This window comes from Bos indicus x Bos taurus, chromosome 13, assembly GCF_003369695.1.
Source record: "Bos indicus x Bos taurus breed Angus x Brahman F1 hybrid chromosome 13, Bos_hybrid_MaternalHap_v2.0, whole genome shotgun sequence".
Taxonomy (NCBI): Eukaryota; Metazoa; Chordata; class Mammalia; order Artiodactyla; family Bovidae; genus Bos; species Bos indicus x Bos taurus.
In genome coordinates, this window is record NC_040088.1 from 30,800,075 (window position 1) to 30,816,146 (window position 16,072).

Below are 16,072 nucleotides of genomic sequence, written 5' to 3' on the forward strand. Positions count from 1 at the left end.
GCAACCCACTCCAGTATTCTTGTCTGGGAAATCCATGAACAGAGGAGCCTGGCGGGCTACACTCCATGGGGTCACAAGAGTCAGACACAACTTTAGCAACTGAGCACACACACACACCACCACCACTACTATATGCTGCTACTGGGAATTTCCTTTATTTTTAAAAATATTTATTTATTCATTTATTTATTTTTAGCTACTCTGGGTCTTCCTTGTTGTGTGCAGGCTTTCTCTAGTTGCAGCAAATGGGACTACTCTCTAATTCTGGTGCACAAGCTTCTTATTTGCGGTGGCTTCCTTTGTTAGCTCAGTTGGTAAAGAATCCGCCTGTAATGCAGGAGACCTCGGTTTGATTCCTGTGTCATAAAGATCTTCTGGAGAAGGGATAGGCTACCCACTCCAGTATTCTTGGGCTTTCCTGGTGGCTCAGCTGGTAAAGAATCCACCTGCAATGAGGGAGACTTGGGTTCGATCCCTGGGTTGGGAAGATCCCCTGGAGAAGAGAAAGTGTTCTGGCCTGGAGAATTCCAGGGACTGTATTAGTCCATGGAGTTGCAAAGAGTTGGACACGACTGAGCAGCTTTCACTCTCTTGTTGCAGAGCACAAGCTCCAGGCACATAGGCTCAGACTTAGTTGCCCCATGGCACGTGGAATCTTCCCAGACCAGAGATCTAATCCACATCCCCTGCATTGGCAGGAGGATTCTTAACAACTAGACCATCAGGAAACCCTTCTTTATTCTTTATTTCACCCAAGAACCCTTGTTGAAATGTCCTACCCACCCCAGACCAACAATTTTTTCAGCAATAATCCTACGTTGTATTGTTGTTGTTGCCAAGGATAAATTTTTATATTTCAAGTAAAAATAGAAATTTTGGAAAACTTACATCCACCACCATGACAATGGCAGTTTCTCAGTAGTTAAATACTTTTCTGATGAGATCAATGGAGATGTGATTTTGGGGAGTCCAGTGGTTAAGACTCTGCTTCCACTTCAGGGGCACAGGTTCAATCCCTGGTCAGGAAACTAAAGATCCCACATGCCATGAGGCACAGCCAAAGCTAAAACAAAAGAGAAATTTTCTTATACATTGCTTGTATAAGAAATGTGTTGACATTTGGTGTATGTTCATAACTCAGTGAACTTTCCAGATGACCAATACAAAATGATGTGTGAGTGAAAGATCCCACATCTTGATAGCAAAAGATAGAGCAATTGATTTTTTAAAACTTTATATTTTGAGATAACTTTAAACTTATAGAAGAGTTGCATAAATATTACAGAGAGTTCCCATATACCGCTCACCCATTCACTATGATATCCATAGAACAATCATCAAAACTAAGAAATTAATCTTCATCCAGTATTATTAACTGAAATACTGTATTTATTTGGATTTCACCTGTTTTTCCACTAATGTTCTTTTTCTGTCCCAGGACCCAATTCAAAATCTCACATTGATTTGTCAAGTCTCTTTACTCTCCTCCAACCTGTGACTATTCTCTATCTTTCAGTGACCTTGACACATTTGAATAGCTGATCAGTTGTTTTTGGAAAATGCCCCTGAATTTGGGTTTGTCTGATGTTTTCTCATGATTGTATTAAGGTTATGCATCATTGGGAAGAATACCACAGAGGTAATGTGACTTTCTCAGGGTGTCAAATCAGAGTTACATTATGTTGAGCTCTTGGTTAAAGTGGTATCTGCCAGAGTTCTCTACTGTAAAGTGAGTATTTTTCCCTTTTCAATTACTTAGTACTTGGGGGAGAGCAATGGATCTTAAGGTATAAAAAGTTCATTATATGATTCATATTCCACATGATAGCTAACTTTTAAGAACTAGTTATGGGGTTGAGGTAAAATATCAAAGAAGAAATAGTCACAAGTATATGAAAAATACTATTAAAATTTGGCTCCTCTCTCCAACTACACATCTGTGTGAAGCCAGAATAATCCCATGTTTTATGTTCAGCAAAGATACAAAAGAAGTGCTAAAATTCTAAGTTAATATTATACCTAAATACACCTAAAAATTACACTTAAAGTCAATTATGTGCCTGTGCTTTTGTGCTTAGTCTCTCAGTCATGCCTGACTCTTTGCGACCCCATGGACTGTAGCCCACCAGGCTCCTTTGTCCATGGGGATTCTCCAGGCAAGAATACTGGAGTGGGTTGCCATGCCCTCCTCCAGGAAAGTAAATTATACCCAGAACCAAACTGAAATTAAAACTCAGGTTAGATTGTGAGCTTTATCACACAGTTTTCTTTAGAAGTTTTGAGACACTGAGAAAGTTCATGGATTTCCATCTAGTTCGAGAGCGTTAAATTAAGACCCTGGGCACAGGAGGCAGAGCGGAGGGGAGCTTGGAGTGGTATGTGCAGGCACACACAGACACACACACACAAATATCCCTCATCCCTAATTCATCCCAAATGTTAACCATAATCTCCTCTCTCTTCTGTATCTCCGTGTCCTCTGTACTCAGTGTAATGGAGAAATAGAAGGGGAAAGGAAAGAGGGGAGAGTGGAGACCTGCACAGACTCTGGAGCAAACCAGGGGAGTGAAGGGAAGAACAAGAATGTCCAGAGCCCTTCCTTCCTCCCCTCCAGCTCCCATCATACCTCTGAAAAAGAAACCCCAGGTCGGACAGGAGGGTCTGATGACTGTCACTCTAAGCTCACTAACCCAGAGCATTTGCTTTGCTGACGCCCAGGGCTACATGAAGTATTCTGCTCTCTTCTATGGCTACTACAACAACCAGAGGACCATCGGGTGGCTGAGGTACAGGTTGCCCATGGCTTACTTCATGGTGGGGGTCAGCGTGTTCGGCTACAGTCTGATGATCGTCATTAGATCGTAAGTATGATTATCTCATTTACAGGTATTTAATCTTCCCACAAACAGCCCACTCCTATGGTCACACTGTGCCTACTTACCGTCTTCTCAAGGATTTAGAGAGAAAACAAGGAAACAAATAAAGCAAATGCAGATTGTCATACGAGGCATGAAAGATATATACAGGTTAATGTGGGAAGTTCTGGAAAATGGGATAGACACTCCTTTAGAAGAAGCTGGCACAGCACTTTAGACAAAGCAAGAGCATGTGCAAAGGCCCTGAGGCAGTGAATATCCTACTGGGCCCCCAAAACAGTCAAAAAGCCAGTGTAGGGCTTCCCTAGTGCCTAAATGGTAAAAAATCTGCCTGCCAGTGCAGGAAGCACAGATTCAATCTCTGATCCAGGAAGATCCTACCAGACATGGAGCAGCTAAGCCATGTGCCACAACTATTGAACCTGCACTCTAGGTCCTGGAAGCCACAACTACTGAAGCCCACATGCCCAGACCCCATGCTCTGCAGCAAGAGAAACCACTGCAATCGCAGCAAAGAGTAGTCCCTGCTATCTACAACCAGAGAAGGCCCACAGAGTGAGGAAGACTCAGGACAGCCATAAATAAATACATAGAAATGATTAAAATCTTAAACAAAACAAAACAGTATGGCTTGAAGAGGAACATGGTACCTGGTAAGAAAATGCTGGAGAAGTTTTCGAGGCCTGTTTCGGTTTTCCTCAGAGCCTGGCTTCCTCAGAAAAACCCTCTGCTGTAAGCTCACATGAGAGCTGAGGAGGCACTTACGAAGAGGCTAAATGAGGCCATTGAGGCTTCACACAGCGTATGTGGCAGTGGCTAACCTTGGTGTCCTCTCTGACCCCAACTCTGCTTTTCTCTGTGGTCAGAAATGGTGCTTTAATACATTTGTGCCTCTTAATTCATATTCTCTGAAGAAAAAAACTTGGCTTACCCCTCCGGATTGCCTTCTTCTAAGTCAGGGGATCCCAGTCAGCACAGGCTGTGCAGGATGGGGGCACAGTCTGTGCACAGACCTGACCACCAGGCCCCCCCTTCAGCAGGGCCACCGGAGGTCACGTATTCTAGAAGAGCAGAGCAGCTGTGTATGCAGCAGAAGCGGAGAGCCCTTGAAGCCCAGCCAGGACCCCCGCAAGGCGATGGACGGGCCCAGCTGGGTTTTCTATCTCATCCACTCAGAGGAAAATGCTGCTGTTCGTGAGAGCCTATCTGCCATGAGACAGTGACCACTACATGACATGTGGCTACCCAGCTCTATCAAGCAAAAGGAAAAAAACAAGGGGGCAGGCGAGACAGGGTTGGTTTTATTCTTAGCCCTGACATTGTTACATTTTTCCCAGAGAAGTGTAAGGATATGGAATGTTTCCCTGTTGAACCAAAAAGCTAACGAAAGCAACCAGGCCCCTGAAACAGCAAATCCCAAAAGCCAACATGTCAGACAGAGTCAGAGAGAAGCAAACCCCCCATTGCATATGATGGAACCCCTGCCTGGAATTCTATGGTTCTCCCAGGGTGGACCTCCAGGAAGCACAAAAAGAGAATGAGGACAGGGAGGTTGAAATAGGGGGCTATTAAAGCAGCTCCAAAGTACTTTCCTCCAAGCTTGCTTAAAAAAAGGATGTGTGCATGATCCGGCTGTAATACCAACTGCCTCAGGGCGTATTGAATTTTATATCAGAAAAATATAATTTTTATCCAAGAAAATAGATGAATTAGAAGGGGATGTTCTTGAATTTATGGTTGCTAGGGGGAAGGATGAGGGGAAGGGATAGTTAGGGAGATAGACATCTACACACTGCTATATTTAAAATGAATAACCAACAAGGAACAACTGAGAACTCTGCTCACGGTTATATGGCAGCCTGGATGGGAGGAGAGTTCAAGGGAGAAGGGATACATGTATATGTTTATATATGGCTGAGTCCCTTTGCTGTTCACCTGAAACTATCACAATATTTTTAATTGGCTATACCCCAGTGAAAGCGAAAGTGAAATTTGCCCAGTTGTGTCCAACTCTTTGTGATTCCATGTCACAAAGGCTCTATACAGTCCATGGAATTCTCCAGGCCAGACTACTGGAGTGGGTACCCTTTCCTTTCTCCAGGGGATCTTCCTAACCCAATAAAATACCCCAACAGAAAAGTTTAAAAATTAAAAAAAATACATGTGCAAAGAAGTAATGGAAATAAATTTTAAAAAAGGAAGGGATGTTCTCTGTGAGAAGAGTTCTAAAACATTGGCAAATGAGTCAAGTCACAAGAATTTAGACGTCAGGGTAGAAAACATGGTTACGTGTCCTGAACCCATGCTGGATTCTTGTTGTCCAACTGACTCCATGTATGCTCACAGGGCACTCTGACTTTGAGAGGAAGGTGCTCTGGCTGTCAGTAGCCTGACTCAAATCCATCTTAGCTCTTTTCCTTCACTGGATATCTGCCACCTGTGCCCAAGACTGGGCTGACACAGCAGACACGGAGCAGACCTAACGACAGCGGTCTATGCCCTGCAGGATGGCCAGCAACAACCAGGGCAGCACGAGCGAGGGGGAGAGTGATAACTTCACATTCAGCTTCAAGATGTTCACCAGCTGGGACTACCTGATTGGGAATTCAGAGACCGCTGACAACAAATATGCCTCCATCACCACCAGCTTCAAGGTAGTCACCTCAGGGCCGTTCCCACTTCCTGGGGAACTCTGAGTCCCTCTGGTCACTGGGAGAATTTTCCCAGCCGGGGCATGGGAAACAAGATCCCTAATTAGTTTGTGGTAAGAACTTTCCCTGAAGTGGGAGCCTAGCTCTCAAACCTTCAAGAAAGAATGCTCATGGGTGGTACTCACCATCTGTTTCTTAATACGGTTGAGAATCATGGATGCTGGGCCCTGCCTCTTTCCTCTCAGAACTGCTTTCTGCTGGAGGAAGTGAAAGGAATCATGTGGGGCAGCTGTTCTCAACTTTAACACGTATTTGCTTGATCTGAGGCACTTTAAAAAATCTTCTGGGCCCCACCCCCAGAGATTCTCATATAATGGGTCTAGGGTGGGGTCCTGGCATTGGTTTTTTTAAAAAACTTCCCCAGGCAACTAGAACACCCATAGAGAGTTGAGAACCCTGGTTTGGGGGTGTGGGAATAAAGGAATCAGTTAAATGTATAATTCCACACTTAATTATCTTATTAATTTGCTCACAAGAGAGACGTGAGGTGGCCTACAGAGTAAAGAACAAAAACAAGCCTGAGGGTAAGCAGTTGGAATGAAGGGGGAAGCACTGCACATCTCAGTTTTTCCCTCCATGACCGTGTATACCACTCAGGGTTCTTTACTTTTAATTGAAGTATATTTGATTTACAACGTTGTGTTAGTTTCTGTTGTACAGCAAAATGATTCAATTATACGTATATATTCATTTTCATATTCTTTTCCATTATAGGTTATTACAAGATATTGAATATGATTCCCTATGCTATACAGTAGGACCTTGCTGTTTATCTATTTTATATATAACAGTAGTTTGCATCTACCAGTCCCAAACTCCTAATTTATCCCCCTGCTATCTCCTTTAGTAAACATAAGTTTGTTTTCTAAGTCTGTGCGTCTGTTTCAGTTTTGAGGAAAAAAAAGTTTATTTTTATCATTTTTTAGACTCCACATATAAACAGTATCATGACATTTGTCTGTCTCTGATTTACTTCACTTTCTATGATAATCTCTGGATTCATCCATGTTGCTGCAAAAGGCACTATTTCATTCTTTTTTATGGCTTTTTAAACTTTCATCCTTTTTAATATATAATTTTTCATATGTACCACATCTTCTTTTTTCATTCATCTGTGAATGGATTCTTAGGTTGCTTTCTTGTCTTCGCTGCTGTAAATAGTGCTGCTTGGAACATCGGGATGCTTATATCTTTTTGAATTAGAGTTTTCATGTTTTCCAAATATATGCCCAAGATTGGGATTGCTGGATCATGTGGTAGTTCTACTTTAGTTTTACTGTTCTCCATAGTGACAGCTCCCAGGTAGCCAATGCAGGAGACATAAGAGATGTGGGTTTGATCCCAGGGTCAGGAAGAGCCCCTGGAGGAGGACATGGCAACCCACTCCAGTATTCTTGCCTGGAGAATCCCTTGCACAGAGGAGCCTAGAGGGCTACAGTCCATAGAGTCACAAAGAGTCGGGCACGACTGAAGTAACTTAGCATGCATGCATATAGTGGCTGCAACCACTTACATTCCCACCAACAGTGTAGGAGGGTTCCCTTTTCTCCACATCCTCTCCAAAATTTGTTATTTTCTCCCATTCTGTAGGTTGTCTTTTTTTTTTTTATGGTTTCCTTTGCTGTTCAAAAGCTTATAAGTTTGATTAGGCCCCATTTATTTATTTTTGTTTTGTTATTTTTATTGCCTTAAGAGAAGGAAGGAAATTTTTCAATCAGCTAACAGGTATTGTGTTCAGGTTCAGCTTCAACTAACTCATCAGGCAGTTAAAATACATTAATGTACACAGTTCTCACAACATGTGCCCTGTTATATATTATTTTGGCTTTTAACATATTCAAAGGAGAAGCCTTCTCCTTCCTAGATGTTCAAAGTGCTTCATAGGCATTGACCTGCTTTGCCTCTCTCTAGTAGTACTGGAGGAAGGGTCAAAACCCCTGTTGATCCCTACCCTGCCCTTAGATGCTCCATCACAGGCTCCCTGTTGCTGTGGATGGGAGAACTGAGCCAGCTCCCTGCTCCAACAACTGTCAAACCTAGAGGACTCTGGGGCTCATGACTCAAGCCCTGTCCCTGGTGGGTTTACCTGCCTTCTGCAAGCAACAACTGGTATCAGTGGGCAGCAGTCCATTCTCCTCCCAGAAGGGCCAAGAGAGAGGAGAGGGAAGAAGACAAGACCATCAAGCACTGCTGTGGTGTAGATCTGACCCCTGTAAGGTCCTGGAGTAACAAAGTCTGACTGATCAGACAGGGGAAGCATTGGACTATCAAGAACTCTGAATGGTTTCAAAGAAGACATACAGATGGCCAGCAGGCACATGAAAAGATGTTCAACATTGCTAATTAATAGAGAAATGCAAATCAAAACTACAATGAGGTGTCACCTCACACCAGTTAGAGTGGTCATCATGAAAAAAATCTACAAATAACAAATGCTGGAGAGGGTATGGAGAAAAGGGAACCCTCCTTCACTGTTGGTAGGGATGTTAGTTGGTATAGCCACTATTGAAAACAGTATAGATGTTCCTCAGAAAACTAAAAGTAGAATTACGATATGATCCAGCATCCCACTCCTGGCCATATAGCCAGACAAAACTATAATTCAAAAAGATACATGCACTACTGTGTTCATAGAAGCACTATTCACATTAGCCAATATATGGAAACATCTAAATGTCCAACTATAGGTGAATGGATAAAGAAGATGTAATATATACACATACTACTTGGTCATAAAAAAGAATGAAATAATGCCATTTGCAGCAACATGGATGCAACTAGAGATTGTCATACTAAGTCAAGTCAGAAAGAGAAAAATACCGTATGAGATCTCTTATATGTGGAGTCTAAAATATGACACAGATGAACCTACCTATGAAACAGAAACCGACTCACAGACGTGGAGAACAGACTCGTGGTTCCAAGGGGGAGGGGGCTGGGGGAGGGGTAGAGTAGGGGTTCAGGTTTAGCAGATGTAAGCCTTTATATATGGAATAGATAAACAACAAGGTCCTACTGTATAGCCTAGAGAACTATATTCAATTTCCTGTGATAAACAATATTGGAAAGAATGTTTTTCTAAAAAGGAATGTATACATATTTAACTGAATCACTTTGGTGTGCAGTTGTAATTAATACAACATTGTAGATTATATTCAACTTTGAAAAAGTAAAGAAAGATCTCCTTCCAGGACTTTTGTGTCCAGGGGACCTCGTTTTCCACCCTTATTCTGCCACATACTAATTGTGCCACATTCTAATTTCACATACGATAAAAAACGTACTAATGCAGGGTATAAGTTTAATAATAAAAAATCTATTGTATTTGTATACACTAGCAGCAAACAATTAGAAAGCAATTTCATTCCATTTATAATAAAATGACACAAAGTACAATAAAATGACATAAAGTATAAAAAATTCCAAGGAATGGATTTCACACACCAAAAAAAGTGTGCAAAGCTGCCTACACCAAAAAAGTATAAAACATTGCTGAAAGGAATTAATAAACTCTAAATAAATGGAAAAATATACCATGCCCATGGATTAGAACAGGGATCAACAAACTATAGCCCTGGGTCCAAATCCAGCCTGCTGTCTATTTTTACAAATAAGATTTTATTGAAATAAAGTCATGCCAATTTATTATATATTGTCTATAGTTGCTTTCATGCTACAGCAACACAGTTAAGTAGTTATGAAAGACACCATGTGGCCTGCAAAACCAAAACTATTCACTTTCTGATTTTTTTATAGAAAAAAGTTTGGCCAGAACTTTTTTATAGAAAAAGCCAGCCCCTGGCTTGGAAGACTCGATATTTTAAGATTCAATTTTAATCTATTTGATCTGTAGATTTAAAACAATCCCAATGGCTTAGAAAAATCTCTCTGGGCATTAGTATCTATAATTTGGGTAATAACAGTAACTACAGTTGGTTTATTGTTGGGACTAAGAAGAATAATGCATGGAAAGCATTTAGCACTGCAGCTGACATACAGTAAGTTTCCAATAAATCTAAGCTTTTGTCATTACATGTACCGAAATAGCAGTAACAACAAAAAATGTAATTTTTTAAGATTCCTTTTTTTCCTTCCAGTTCTATTGGAATACAATTGAAAGACAGCACTGTATAAGTTTAAGTTGTACAGCATAATGCTTTGACTTACATCATGAAATGATTAACACAATAAGTTTAGTGACCATCCATCATCTCATATAGATACAAAATTAAAGAAAAAAATTTTCCTTGTAATGAGAACTTAGGATTTACTCTCTTAACAACTTTCATATATAATACACAGTAGTGTTAATTAGGTTCATCATGTTGTACTTTGGGACTTCTTTATCTTATAACTAGAAGTTTGTATCTTTTGACTACCTTCATCCAGTTCTCCCTCTGCCTCCAACCCCTATCTCTGGTAACCACAAATCTGATCTCTTTTTCTATAAGTTTGTTTGTTTGTTTAAATATAACTGACCTACAATTCAGTGTTACTTCTTCTTGTACAGCATAGTGATTCAATATTTCTATACAATTCAAAACGGTCACCGTGGTAAGTCTAGTCATAATATGTCACCAAAGATATTTGTACATTTTGTACATTTGTACATTTCATACTCATGACTCAGTTATTTTGCAAGTGGAGGTTTGTGCCTCTTAATCTCCCTCACCTATTCAAAGTATATTTTCTTAAAGAACTAACTCCCACGAGACAGCAGTGCTCTCTACCACCCCAATTATTTAATTTCTGAAAATACAAAAAGTAGTCATCTCAGGAACCGAGCGACAATTCCTTGTTATAATTCACATTTCATTTTCACCATCCAGGAGTCAATAGTGGATGAACAAGAGAGTAACAAAGAAGAAAATGTCCATCTGACAAGATTTCTCCGTGTCCTGGCCAACTTTCTCATCATCTGCTGCTTGTGTGGAAGTGGGTACCTCATTTACTTTGTGGTGAAGCGATCCCAGGAATTTTCCAAAATGCAGAATGTCAGCTGGTATGAAAGAAATGAGGTAAGATGCTATACCTGCTGAAGTGAATATCCTGAAATTACCCTGTTCCTATGCCATTCATCTGGACCATGGGACTTATTTTAAAAAGTGAAATTACATTGCTTTCAAGCCAAGTAACATGAACATCTTGAACAGTCACCTGTTATTAGGCTTTCATAGCTGGATAAAGCTGGATTCAATTAACATGTCAATCAGCTAAGTAGCCAGTTGTCATAACATGAATTTTTTAAAAAGATGGTCCTTTCCTCAGGTCTCTACAGAACCGTAGATCATAAGTCAGTTGTCTAGTACTGCATGGGTGTGATTCTGGGCTGCCTTTCTGTTCCACAGGTCTATTTGTTTATTCCTGCACTAATAACATATTGATAAACTGTGACTCTATAGTATGTCACTGACAGAGTGAGTTCTCTCATCAAGATTGACAATAAAACATATTAAGGTTTTATTGTGATTATGTTGAACCTATAAATCTCAGGAATTTGACATCTGTGGTAGTTGGAAAAAATGGCTACAAGTTCTTCCCATCCTTATATGCACATTTTTTTTTGAAATGTGATTTTATAGCCCCTCCCATGAAGACGTGAAATCTGTTTCCCAACACCTTGCCTTAGTCAGTGAACAATAACAACCATGATACAGTTCAGTTCAGTTCAGTTGCTCAGTCACGACCGACTCTGCAACCCCATGGACTGCAGCATGCCAGGCCTCCCTGTCCATCACCACCTCCCACAGTTTACTCAAACTCATGTCCATCAAGTTGGTGATGCCATCCAACCATCTCATCCTCTGTCATCCCCTTCTCCTCTTGCCTTCAATATTTCCCAGCATCAGGGTCTTTTCCAATGAGTCAGTTCTTCTCATCAAGTGGCCAAAGTATTGGAGTTTCAGCTTCAGCATCACTCCTTCCAATGAATATTCAGGACTGGTTTCCTTTAGGATGGACTGGTTTGATCTCCTTGCAGTCCAAGGGACTCTCAAGAGTCTTCTCCAACACCACAGTTAAAAACATCAATTCTTTGGCGCTCAGCTTTCTTAATAGTCCAACTCTCACATCCATACATGACTACTGGAAAAACCATAGCCTTGACTAGACAGACTTTTGTTGGCAAAGTAACGTCTCTGCTTCTTAATATGCTGTCTAGGTTGGTCATAACTTTCCTTCCAAGGAGTAAGCGTCTTTTGATTTCATGGCTGCAGTCACCATCTGCAGTGATTTCAGATCCCAGAAAAATAAAGTCTGACACTGTTTCCACTGTTTCCCCATCGATTTGCCATGAAGTGATGGGACTAGATGCCATGATCTTAGTTTTCTGAATGTTGAGCTGTAGGCCAACTTTTTCACTCTCCTCTTTCACTTTCATCAAGAGGCTCTTTAGTTCTTACTTTCTGCTATAAGGGTGGTGTCATCTGCATATCTGAGGTTTTTGATATTTCTCCCGACAATCCTGATTCCAGCTTGTGCTTCTTCCAGCCCAGCATTTCTCATGATGTACTATACATATAAGTTAAATAAGCAGGGTGACAATATACACCTTTGAGGTACTCCTTTTCCTATTTGGAACCAGTCTGTTGTTCCATGTCCGGTTCTAACTGTTGCTTCCTGACCTGCATACAGGTTTCTCAAGAGGCGGGTCAGGTGATCTGGGATTCCCATCTCTTTCAGAATTTTCCACAGTTTATTGTGATCCACACAGTCAAAGGCTTTGGCATAGTCAATAAAGCAGAAATAGATGTTTTTCTGGAACTCTCTTGCTTTTTTAATGATCCAGCAAATGTGGGCAATTTGATCTCTGGTTCCTCTGCCTTTTGAAAACCAGCTTGAACATCTGGAACTTCACGGTTCATGTATTGTTGAAGCCTGGCCTGGAGAATTTTGAGCATTACTTTACTAGCGTGTGAGATGAGTGCAATTGTGCGGTAGTTTGAGCATTCTTTGGCATTGCTTTTCTTTGGGATTGGAATGAAAACTGACTTTTCCAGTCCTGTGGCCACTGCTGAGTTTTCCAAATTTGCTGGCACATTGAGTGCAGTACTTTCACAGCATCATCTTTCAGGATTTGAAAGAGCTCAACTGGAATTCCATCACCTCCACTAGCTTTGTTTGTAGTGATGCTTCCTAAGGCCCACTTGACTTCACATTCCAGGATGTCTGGCTCTAGGTGAGTGATCACACCATCATGATTATCTGGGTCATGAAGATCTTTTTTGTAAAGTTCTTGTGTGTATTCTTGCCACCTCTTCTTAATATCTTCTGCTTCTGTTAGGTCCATACCATTTCTGTCCTTTATGGAGCCCATCTTTGCATGAAATGTTCCCTTGGTATCTCTAATTTTCTGGAAGAGATCTCTAGTCTTTCCCATTCTATTGTTTTCCTCTATTTCTTTGCATTGATCGCTGAGGAAGGCTTTCTTATCTCTCCTTGCTATTGTTTGGAACTCTGCATTCAAATGGGTATATCTTTCCTTTTCTCCTTTGCTTTTTGCTTCTCTTCTTTTCGTAGCTGTTTGTAAGGCCTCCTCAGACAGCCATTTTACTTTTTTTTTCTTGGGGATGGTCTTGATAACTGTCTCCTGTACAATGTCACAAATCTCCATCCATAGTTCATCAAGAACTCTGTCTATCAGATCTAGTCCCTTAAATCTATTTCTCATTTCCACTGTATAATCATAAGGGATTTGATTTAGGTCATACCTGAATGGTCTAGTGGTTTTCCCTACTTTCTTCAATTTAAGTCTGAATTTGGCAATAAAGAGTTCATGATCTGAGCTACAGTCAGCTCCCAGTTTTGTTTTTGCTGACTGTATAGAGCTTCTCCATCTTTGGCTGCAAAGAATACAATCAGTCTGGTTTTGGTGTTGACCATCTGGTGATGTCCATGTGTAGAGTCTTCTCTTGTGTTGTTGGAAGAGGGTGTTTGCTATGACCAGTGTGTTCTCTTGGCAAAATTCTATTAGCCTTTGCCCTGCTTTATTCTGTACTCCAAGGCCAAATTTGCCTGTTACTCCAGGTGTTTCTGGACTTCCTACTTTTGCATTCCAGTCCTCTATAATGAAAGGACATCTTTTTGGGGTGTTAGTTCTAGAAGGTCTTGTATGTCTTCATAGAACCGTTCAACTTCAGCTTCTTCAGCATTAATGGTCAGGGCATAGACTTGGATTACCATGATACTGAATGGTTTGCCTTGGAAATGAACAGCGATCATTCTGTCATTTTTGAGATTGCATCCAAGTACTGCATTTCAGACTCTTTTGTTGACTTTGATGGCTACTCCATTTCTTGTAAGGGATTCTTGCCCACAGTAGTAGATATAAGGGTCATCTCAGTTAAATTCACCCATTCCAGTCCATTTTAGTTCACTGATTCCTAAAATGTCGATGTCCACTCTTGCCATCTCCTGTTTGACCACTTCCAATTTGCCTTGATTCATGGACCTAACATTCCATATTCCTATGCAATATTGTTCTTTACAGCATCAGGCCTTGCTTCCGTCACCATGATACAAGCAGACTTGAAAAGTGCTTGTGTTTTGGAACTTGCTTTCTTGGGAACCTGAAATATCCATCATGTGGATGATGCCAGGCTGGCCTCCTAAATGATGAGAGACACATGGCCCAATTTTCTCATCACCCTAGGTGATTAGCAGATCCACCACCAGATGTATAAATGAAAACATCAGCCATCAGCTGACTATAGATATTAATACATGAATGAACCCAGGTGAGACCAGCAGAAGAACCACCTTGCTAAGCCCAGAAAATATTACAGACCCAAAGAAGAAAGAATCTTCCTCCCATCAAAAGGCAAGAAAGGATAAAAAAGGAAATGTGGAACTGGCAGGACAAATATAAAGCAGAAAATCAGATAGACTTAAGTATAAATGTATCAGTGATTTCAATGAAATGTGAATGAATGAAAGCTATAGCTCAAAGTCAGTGATAATCAGATTGAGTTTTTTTTTAATTATATTTACACTTAATGTCTAAAACACTAAGTTATGAGAGGAATACAAAGATGCTCAAGATGAATTCTGCCTTTAATGGAATTGCCAATCTCCTCAGGAAGCAGGTTTGGCAAGAATAAACTTTGGCACAACCAGTAATAGGCAGGAAGAATGTGATCAAATAAGATGTTTTGCATTTCAGATGTGTGACAGGTGGGAAAGCCCATGTGAGCCAGAGAGACTGGGGGATATTATGGCAAAGGCAGGAATCAAGCTGAGCATCAGACAAACGTTAGAGAAGGGCCTTGGTGGATGTGATGCCAGGATGGCTTTCTAGGTGGGAAGAACTGCATGAGCAGGGCTGAAGGAATGAAGGTTATGAGAAGCCAACCCAAAGGTCAGTGTGAGAGGGTGGAGGGGAGTGAGCCACAGTCCAGAAGAGCTGATCAACCTGCACTTTGATCAGCAGTTCAGGATACTCTCCACTAGGTGGGCAGAATCAGTGGCAGAGAGAATGTTCTACTGTGGCTGGCAGTTCCATTATTCGAGTCAGGATTTTCCCAAAGTTGAAGCCAAAATTTAGTTCTTACCAGTTCTGTGCTGTCGGCTTATGACTTATCCCCTGATTCTTACAACGAAGTCCACCATCACCATTTTACACACAAAGAAACAAGAAGCTCAGAGAAATTATGTAACTTTCTCTAAATTACAAAGCCAGCAAGCAATAGAGCAGGGGCCAAAACCCAGAGAGCTGACCCCAAAGGTCACACCCCACACCACATACCTCTACTGTTGATTTTGTTCCATGATTTCAGCTTCTGGTCTTCCATTCTCCTGAGATGAGATGACTCTTAATGATACACAACTTTTACCAAACACAAAGCACTGTCCCATGTGTTAATTCATTTCCTTCTCAAAGATTGCTATTTTTATCAATGCTGCTGGTAACAATCATTGTGACAAGCAGTCCCAGGGCATATTGGTTCCTATGTCAGGGTCGCACAGCAAGTTGTGGAGACCCCAGGTGGGGCTTTTCTAGAGGCAGAGGAGGGGGCAGGCAACCGGGAGATGGAGATGCATGACCCTGAGGGTACAGAGGCGGTGGACAACCAAGTGACATTGATGACAAGCTAGCCCAGCTCTCCTGACTTCCAGGTAGAAATTGTGATGTCTCTGCTTGGGATGTTTTGTCCCCCTTTGTTTGAAACTATTGCCGCCCTGGAGAATTACCACCCACGCATTGGATTGAAGTGGCAGCTGGGGCGCATCTTTGCACTCTTCCTGGGAAATCTCTACACCTTTCTCTTGGCCCTGATGGATGACATCCAGCTGAAGGTAGAGACCACAAACTTCTTCCCAATTCCTAGTATCCAACATGTTGCTTTTTTAAATATAATAATTTCCTTGTGTATGATTTATATTAAGTAAATTTTAGAAAGGTCAGAAAAATAAAATGAAGAAAAAATGTCACCAGATTCCTATGACCCAACTGTTAACGTTTTGCTTCAGTTCTTTACTGTCTGTTTC

At 41.2% G+C, this 16,072-nt stretch overlaps 1 protein-coding gene across 1 annotated transcript in view; it reads left to right on the forward strand.

The window, feature by feature from the left end:
* The window catches only part of TMC2 (transmembrane channel like 2), a 77,107-nt gene that overhangs the window by 36,195 nt on the left and 24,840 nt on the right, over positions 1–16,072 (forward strand). Inside the window, exons 7-10 of the mRNA XM_027559283.1 lie at positions 2,719–2,861; positions 5,383–5,530; positions 10,417–10,605; positions 15,701–15,880. Coding sequence (XP_027415084.1) covers positions 2,719–2,861; positions 5,383–5,530; positions 10,417–10,605; positions 15,701–15,880 — 660 coding nt within the window. The remainder of the gene's footprint in view (positions 1–2,718; positions 2,862–5,382; positions 5,531–10,416; positions 10,606–15,700; positions 15,881–16,072) is intronic.